Source organism: Thalia democratica, chromosome 7 (assembly GCF_965202585.1).
Source record: "Thalia democratica chromosome 7, ktThaDemo2.hap1.1, whole genome shotgun sequence".
Classification (NCBI taxonomy): Eukaryota; Metazoa; Chordata; class Thaliacea; order Salpida; family Salpidae; genus Thalia; species Thalia democratica.
This window is the reverse complement of record NC_139171.1, coordinates 32,602,080-32,611,626: the sequence shown is the minus strand read 5'-3', so window position 1 is coordinate 32,611,626 and position 9,547 is coordinate 32,602,080. Positions and strand designations below refer to the sequence as shown.

The 9,547-nt window shown below is 25.0% G+C and overlaps 1 protein-coding gene across 1 annotated transcript; it reads right to left on the bottom strand.

Annotated features, from left to right (window-relative positions):
* Nucleotides 1–1,798: 1,798 nt before the first annotated feature.
* Nucleotides 1,799–9,016, bottom strand: LOC145841258 (gonadotropin-releasing hormone receptor-like). The gene is made up of 8 exons (XM_082948624.1): nt 8,903–9,016; nt 8,283–8,475; nt 6,887–6,993; nt 6,553–6,678; nt 4,876–5,086; nt 2,765–2,937; nt 2,565–2,710; nt 1,799–2,102 (listed from the first exon to the last, which is right to left on the bottom strand). Exons 1-8 carry the CDS (start codon nt 9,014–9,016, stop codon nt 1,799–1,801), a joined length of 1,374 nt encoding a protein of 457 aa, XP_082804750.1.
* Nucleotides 9,017–9,547: the final 531 nt, after the last annotated feature.

The window sequence follows — 9,547 nt, the reverse complement described above, 5'->3', positions numbered from 1 at the left end:
TTAATGCTAATTTTACCTTTTTTTTTCAAATAGTTATTAGTATAACATTTAGTGGCATTAAACTTTTTTTTATATACTTATTTTATTGTTTTTTTACGAAAATAATTTTTCTATTTTTCTTTGTATTTAAGTAGATTACAAAACGTTTTGTTAGTAACGGAAATTTCAAAGTTATGGTAAATAAAATTTTTGTTAGATTGTTTTTATTTAACAGTATACACAATGATTCGAATTCTTACAATTAAGTGTCTTATAATTCTGAGTTATTGTAAATTTTATTTTGAGATGAATAGTTTTTTCTTTACGAACATAATCATATTAATATGAACTTTAAATTACGCTGTTTTAGTTTCAATTAATCTTTAATAGTATGGTTAGTAGAAAATCTTCACGATAATAAATTTAAAATATTTTCATTTATTTACGAAATCGTTTTTTTTAATTAAAAAAACATTAGTACGTATTTAAATTTTTATTTTTCGGAAAAACGTAAGTTTAGTTGTAAATACATTCATACGTAATCAAATATTTTATTATAATTTTTAACAAGTGTGACACTAAAAAATAGTTATTTAATGTAAAATAAGTAAAACAGAATCAGTAACAAGACTCCTTACATTTATATTAAACTAATTCTCTTACATATAGCAACTTTTATTAAATATAACAATCTGTTTCATTTAAATTCATCGAAAAACAAAAACTAATTCAGAGTTTTTTGCAATAAATCTTGTTTTAAACAGTAAGCTATCATTACAACTATTTATTTTAAACCTTGTTTGTTTTACAAAATTAAACAAAATTCTAAGTTAAATAACAACTTTTTTACAAAACTTATAGCGATCGATATTATGTTATTTTAGACATGGTAAATATAACACTCAAAAAAATCAATTTCCGCCTACTTAAGATAAACGGCACATTTTTATTTGTTTGTTTTTATTACCTACACTTAATAAAGAACTATTTAGAAAATTAATAATCTATAAAAAACTTTAAGTTAAAGAATGGAAATAATGTGCAAAAGTGTTGTTTAATCAAGTCTATAATTTTAATAAACTTTGATTTCGAATTTAAATTTATATACATATATTGGTTTTAAAACAATAAAGTTCTATACTATTTTGCAAAATCTTAACTAATAATCTCGATTATTCAAATTAATGTAAAATTCATAGTATTAGATTAGTTTTTTTTTAAATAAACAGGTTTTACTTAAAATATTAAGCTTCTTATCAGTTAGCTAAAATTTGTATACACTTTTTTCTAATAATCATAAATCACAGTGAAATAGTTTATTCAATTATATTTAAAGAAGTTGTAACAGTTTTAATGATTTTTAGTAAAGTTATGGTTGTTTATTTTGTTTTACTTTAATATATAAAAGAAAAAAATTTAAATAAAATTCAAACGTAAAGCGAAAACAGACAAATTAATACAAGTTAAAAAAAAAAACAGTTAGGTGTTTTTTGTAACGAGAAAACTAAAAAAAAACTAAAATCAGTTATCAACTAGTTAATCTTATATTAATAAACTGGTTAGATTTGTTTAAACAATAATTTTCTAATATACTAGTAACTTTTTACGGATATTAAAAAAGCAATAAGTTTAGTCTTTAAAGTCTCATAAACTTTGGTCTTAAAACAAAGAACACACTAATTTTTATAAAATAACAATCAAGGCGCTTGTGAAACAGTTTATACTGTCAGCTACTAAAAGTTTATATATAAATGTGCAACCTTCAATGTACGGTCGTTATGGAGTTTAATTTAGGGAAAACAACTTTCCAAATAAATATTTACAATTTTGATTCGGCTACGGCTAAGAGTTTTTCTTTTTTAACGTTTGGACTCGAAGCTGCCGAGTCGAAGCTGTTGGAATCGACAGTGATGGCTCTCGTCACCATGGTAACGTTCGGATGACTGGACGATGACGTAGAATCGCCGATGACGTGATAGCGGTTTGACGGTGACGTAATCATATTCGACTGTTGCTCGTGTATGACGTCATTAGTTTTGTTGCTAAAACATTGCAGACATTTATTTCGTTTCTTTGACATAACTTTTTTGTTCGTGTTGTTTTTGCTTCCTTTTTTCTTAATTCTGTAGCAAAAATTTTTTTTTGTTTTCAACCATTTAATTAAAAAAAAAAATTACTAAATACAAAATGTGTTGTCACTGATTTTTTTATCAGACAATGAAAATCCACGTTTACCAGAATATATTTAATTGACACAAACTTTATGTATAACATATAACTTAAAGTTTATAATAAGACGAAAAAGTAGAAAACTTTCAATTATATTAAGTTCTAAATCTGATATAAAAACTGTTGGTAAAACTAAAATATACTTAATTGCTTTTTATCTATACTTTTTTCGACTAAACACTTAAGAGATAAAACTTAAATTCTAATGATTTTTTAACCTATTCAAAAATGTCTAGTTTAAAGGATTTTAAACAAAAAAACAGTTTTTTTTTCACTAGCAGTTAGTAGTCAATTAACTATCTTAACTTTGTTAATAAAATATAAAATGAAAATGATATTTCAATAAATAAACTAACCGAAATACTTGGCAAACATTCCGTAGGCAAACTATCTTATCGACAATACTAAAAAATTTAGCGCGAACATCTCTCATAAAAGTCCCGTATATGAAAGGATGAATTGTAGGATTTAAATAAAGCAGCAGGTATAAAAAGTTTGAAAGCTGAAAAAACAAAGTTTAAATAAGCTATTTTCTTAAGTTAATTTAACATCTAACAGATTTAGGGACGTTTTGTTGAAGGTCTGGTCTGAACCAGTAAACAAGGGCGGCGGCATAGTAAGGACCCCAAAACAAAATAAACGCCAATGAAACCATTGACATCAGCAAAAATGTTTTTCTTTTTGCCTTGGAAATATTTGAAGTTTTTGATGATCTTCTACCGACCATGCCTAAAAAATTTTTAATAAATGACAAATATACAGTATTTAATGTTATTATAATAAGACCTTTTATTTTGTATTCAGTAACCCTTTTTTTTTTAAACTTTAATCAGAATATTCTTTAACCTCGAAATTTTTTTACTTTTTGTTATTTTTCAGAATTTTTTTAGTGAAAATATGAAACTAAATATATTTATTATAACAAATAATTTTACTTTTTATTATCACCAATAAATTTAACGTGAATTGAGTACAGTAACAAATAGTAAACCTTCGACAAATCGATACAAAAGTATAAATAAAACATGATTATACAAATATCTAACGCTCGTTTTAAAACAGCTAAAAACGTAAAAATTGCATAAGTTTTTAGATAGTATTATATGGTATGCATTTTGAACTTTATATAATTTATAAAAAGATTTAAAGTGTGCAACTAATATACAACATTTTAAACTACATAGTTATTTTACAATTACCTTTACGTTAAAAACAATCTTATAAAAACATCAAATGAACAAGTGTATATTGTAGCATGCTGTATTTAATACTTCTGTAACACTTATAAAAACAAGTTTTAACATTTTTTATCGATTTAAACCTAGTGATTTTAAACAGTTTAATGTGCAATATACTTATTTGAGTAACTAATTAACTAAGAAATTAAAGCTTTTTATTTTTTCTCTAGCTGATGTTTAATTTTAAAAGCTTTATAAATATAAAAATTATACTGTTATAAACATGTAAATAAAATTTTCATAGTATCTGTGAATTCAACTACTAATCTTAAAACGATCACAAATACCTCTAAACTACAAATTTGTAACTAACTATCAAATAAAAGAACTCTAGAATGTTTCTTAGTTAAAAAAGGCTTCAGATAATTTTTAATGTAATTGAAACGAAGTTAAGTACTAATACTGTTACACCCTTTTTAATAATCGTGTACTTCATAACTATATACTTTTTAATATATATAATAACAAAATGATGTTTAATAAAAAAAGTAAGAAATAAAAAAGTTCTAAAATTTGTGAAACTTTCATTTATAAAATGAAATCATATTTTGTCATTGTACAATAAAGCATTAAAACAGTTGCTAATTGGAAAACATTTTTCATTGCTTATTGAACTCAAAAATTTATTTATGTATATTTTTATAGATAATATCTATAAAAGTTTGATAAGTTGAATTTTTAAAATTTTATTAAAGTGTTTTTTTAACATTAAACTTAAAAACAAAAAAAAAATAAGTTTTCAAACTAACTTTAAATACATTTTAACCTACTTGACTATATTGATGTATAAAAAAGTTTATTTACTATATAAAAATATCTAATTCAAGAGAATAAAATTTTTAATAAAGACATGTTTTATAGAGAACTATTCTATTTATAAAATACAACATAAAATTTGGCATGAATCGAGTGAAGCATTAATTTTATCTTTGTGAAATTTTCAAAATATCAATAAAAAAAGTATAATTTAATTATGATCAGACAAACTTTATATAGCTCGTGAGTCAGAAACATATAAATTTCAAAACTTTTCAGCTACATTAGCTTGTTTGTATTGTGTAGTGTTTATTCTGATAAATTTATAACTACTACAATTTTTCTAACTACGTATAAAGTAAGTTTCAAACAATATTTTAACACTACACAGTTCTTGCGTATCAAAAGTAAGACTAATGTAACATTTCAATGACAAATTATATTTTTGTTTTGGTCTAACTTCAGATAATGAGATTTAGTGTTAGACTGCGTAAGTTATATGTATTACTGATTCTGTTAATAACAGTTTGTAGCCGATACTTTACATTATAACTATTCAGTTTGGAAAGCTTTATAAAGTTTTAATAGTAGAACTTTATTGAATTTGTTTAAATATTTACGCATAAAATTAACATAAAAACTGCAGCTTCTAATATTAAAACTTAAAACTCACGGATATCCCTGACTTGCATGGAGCTGATTTCGCACAGTACAAGTGAATAAGACAGCAGAGTGGCGAAGAAAGGCACTATGAAGCTCCAACACATTGTGTGGACGTAGTATGGTTTCAGGTACTCTTGCTGGATCCAAGCAAAATCCACACACTGCTTGAAAGGCTCGTCTCCTTCACAAAATACCTTTGACGTCAGATCAAAGAACACCGCCTGTTGTGTTATAACATTACTTATGCATACAAGTTGTGTAGGTAAGTACTATTTGTATTAAGGAGTACAATTTTCGTATAAGGTCAGATAAAACAAGATATTATATGTATAAAAACAAGAAAGTCCCAAAAAATTCCTGTAACGATAATGAGTATATGATTGAAGTGTATATTATTTTTGGTTACGCTCAATAAACAGTCGATAAATGTCTCTAAGTTATTACACGTATTTTTAGTGAAAAAACTTAACGTCTTTATTTTTAAGTTCTGTTGATAACTACAAAACAGTTTAATTAAACAATTCTAAAGTTTTCAAGATCAAATGAAAAATGTCAAACACTACTGAGGCTTTAAAAAAAATGAGAGTAAACAAAAGCATTTGAAACTTTTTTAAGACTCTGAAACTTCTAAACACAATGCTCTTAACTATGGTTAAAAGTTAAAAAAATTACTTTGTTAAGTTTTAGTTAAACAAGACGAAAACTTAATTACTCATCACATTATAATATAAGTACTTACTACTTTATAAGTAAAAGTCACTACTAATTTGTTTAATAATTATTTGTAATAAACATTTTTACTATCACTTGAGTTGTAGCTAAGCTAAGTTTTGATGTCTTTAAGAATTTTATTTTTTAAATTAAGACGAAGTTTTTGACCATAAATACTTCATACTTGTTTTGCATAGATTATTTATGTAAATACAAATGTTATACTTTAGTTCATAGAAAAGTGTATCTAAACACTCCATGCGTTGGTCTGATAATTTGTACTTTCGAATTTCTCAATCAAAATAAACACAAACTGCCGTTAGTTAAAACAATAATTAAGTGATTCAAAAACATATACCTGACCATAGAAACATAAAATAAGTACATAAAAAATAGCTGTACGTGAATTTTTGGTAACTAATTGGTGATCTTATAAGAGTTGATTGCGTTTATTTACATAGCTTGAAAGAAAAACCGCAAAAATTCGGTTGTTATGACGACATAATGCATCATCCGCTTCCAGGAACGATAAAAACTTTTAACTAATGTCGATCTTGGAATTAACAAGTTATAAAGAAGAAAATGTTAAAAAAACCGCAGGACTACAATCTCGTAAAAAGCAAGCATTGTGTTTTTATTTGTACTGAAAACACGTCTTTTGAAATCTACGTTCAAGACATCATGCGCAAAGCTTAATAAAATATTTTTATGCCAAACAAAGATGCAAGTAAAAGTTAACAAACATTGTTATGAAGTTTATCATATTTAGATAATAAACAAAATAAAGCTTATTTAGAAAAAGTTAAGATTGTGTATGCAATTTACGTTGGTCAAGCGTACAATTGACATGACAACACAATAATGCTTAAAATGTGTAGAGTGTATATAAATAGTAACATAAAAAAATTATCAAGAAAATAGAAATACATCGTGCTATTTATCAATTCGTAATGGTTATCTTTTAACACTAACTAACCGCAGGTACAGCGAACAAGAATGAAACAATCCACGTAATAAAAATCATGAATTTTATTCTTTTCCTCTGTGTATCAGCATTGGCCATCGGCGCAAGAATGCTCATTGCTCTGTCTGCTGCTATAATCTGTTATATTAATGTTTAACAAAATGTTTCAAGAAAATGTAAAATTTATTAGTAAATAGATAATATACTTGAAATCCTTAAACTTCAATGTTTGATAGAATTAAACAATTACAGGTCATTTTGATTTTATGAAAATCTATAAGGCATGTGAAATCATATTAATAACAACTAAAAGTATCCAAAAAATATTATTTCAAACAAATCTAACCAGAACCATGAGTGAGGAGACGTACATGCCGAACTGTTTTAGCATCTGACAAATCTTGCACATTACGGTGCCTCCCTTCCATGACATCGTCACATTCCATATCGCTTCTGTTGTGACGTAATAATGTGGTATATTTTCGCGCTCAAATGTAATCGGTTAAGAGTGCGAAAATGTACAATGCAGTTTTAAATTACAGATGCTATGTGAATCAAATAATTAATTTTTGTTAAATATAAAACTAACAGTTTAAAAAAAAAGGCTTTGGAAAACTTGTTGTAAGCATTAAATTACAATTAATACAATTAATCTGAATTTAATTAAAAAATTTGATAAAAATAACTTAAAATTTATATGTTTTTTGAATTACAAATAAAAGTTTAGGACTAAAGAAAACACTTTGAAATTACTATAAAGATATAAAATTTATGCAATTGAAATAAAATAAGTATTGACCAACTTCTATTAGTTTTGCAAGCTTTAGTAGATTAATATAAGTAATGTTTCAAAAGTGTTAAAAGCGTATGTATAACTATTGTTGAACTATCAATTTAGCATATCTACATAAAAATTACAAGGTTATCTATATGCTAAAACTCGTATGATAAAGTCTATGTTTTAAATTTGTTTATTACTAATTTTGTTTATGTTGAATAACAAAGCATTTTAGTTCATATATAGAGTTAAAAGATGAAATTAAAGTATGAATAACGTTAATTTAAATAATTGTAATACATATTATTCAAACATTTACAAAAGTTTTCATTTAGTTTTTAAGAGTTTTTGTAATCATGTGTTGTAGGAATTTTTTATAGCTTTATTTTCTATTTTTTATTTTATGTAGCCCGGACGTAACACGCTTATTTATTTAAATGTTTACTTTACAAATAAAAATTATCAAAAAAATAATTTATTATTTCGAGTATAAGATTATGTGTATTTTATGGTTTTATAATGTTATATAAAATTATTGTTAAACTTTTATTGCGTTACGCCGTTTCTCTGCAGAGCAGTTCATCAGACGCTTTTATACTGTTATACTGAGTTTTATGGCTTTTAAAATGTTATGAAAGTGTATATAATTATGTAAATGACCAGAAAGGAGTTTTCTACTTAAAAAAAATTTACATAATTTTAGCTATAAAATATATATGATATTTATAACCATTAACATTCAGCATCTGTCAAAACGTCTGTTATACTTTATTAGTATTTTTTTTTAAACAGCATTTGACAAATCAATCACGTTTTTTGCATCTAAAAATAGTATTGTTTATTTAAATACAAAATCTCGCAACACTTAAAAAGTTGAATAAGATTTGAACGCCTTACAAAAAAGTCATCCTTTTACCTTTAAAACTCTTAAATCTTCTTACAAAAAAAATAAATCTCCACATACCTGTCGGCATGCTGAAACAAGTGAATACGAGGTTTGCGAGGACGAGGTGCATTGTGATGACGTGGACGTGTGACTTCCGGTTCTTTCTCAACACGCAGTACAATATGAACAAGTTGCCTCCAGCGCTCATCAGAAACATCAGCCACGTCATCATCACTCGAATGCACTGATGTGTGTCGAATACTAATAATTTCTGGTGAGAAAATAGAAAACTATTTGTTTTTTTTGTTAGTCTACCGTTAAGTATACACTTTTAGTCTTTGTTTCATTGTTTATATCAGTCAAGGTAAAATTTTGGCACAAACATTTATACTCATTGTGTTTACTTACAATTGTAAAATACTTCACAAAGGCATTTCTTGATTTTAAGTATTTTTTTTAACAATTGAAATAAAAAAAATAGGTAGTTGATACATTTGAAAAACTCAGTAGAATTTAATGTTTTGATCATTCTAGTCTAAACTAGTTGTCTAAATTATAACAGACTTTTAAATTAATTTTTTAAACTTTTATGTATACATAGTATTATTATAATTTCAAAAAAATAGCTAAAGAACTTGCTTAAGTAAAGCAAAAAAACCTTTGTAAGTAAACTAAATGCATTATAAAATATTTATTACCTTAAAGTGTTCGCAGTGTGGATATGTGTTGTTTGTGTTATTGTAACTGTCAGATGTCGTCAGATACGAAGTTTGTAGAGTTGGCGTTGTTTCAATAAATGTGGTTGAAGTCATTTTAATTAAATTTATTAACTAACCGCTTGAACAAAGATTGAGGTTTTATATAAAAAACACAATTTATTATACGATATGTCTTTTATCTTTAGTTTAAACGAAGAAAGTATATAAAAGTAAATTTAAATTTTGCTAAACTGCAAATTTGCAAACTTAAATTAATATTTATTGCTTAAAACTAGAAAAATATACAAAACATAGACAAAAAGATAATACACACATTTAACAAGCATTTTTAATTTTTCACTTATTGTGTTTTAAAATTTACAAAATATTTTTCACAAGGAATCTAAGGCAAATACTGCACGTTAACTGATCATGTTTCAAATAAAATATCAAAAAATAAATTAAAATTATTTAAGGTCAAAAAACAAATTGATTTTGCTCTTAGAAAGAAGTATAGTTACTAAATATCAAATACTTTTTTCAATATTAGAAAAACATATTTTTTTACAGTGCCTGATACACGAATATTTTAGTTTGCACTATGAATAAACATGAATATTAATTGATTAATTAAACGTGAAAAAC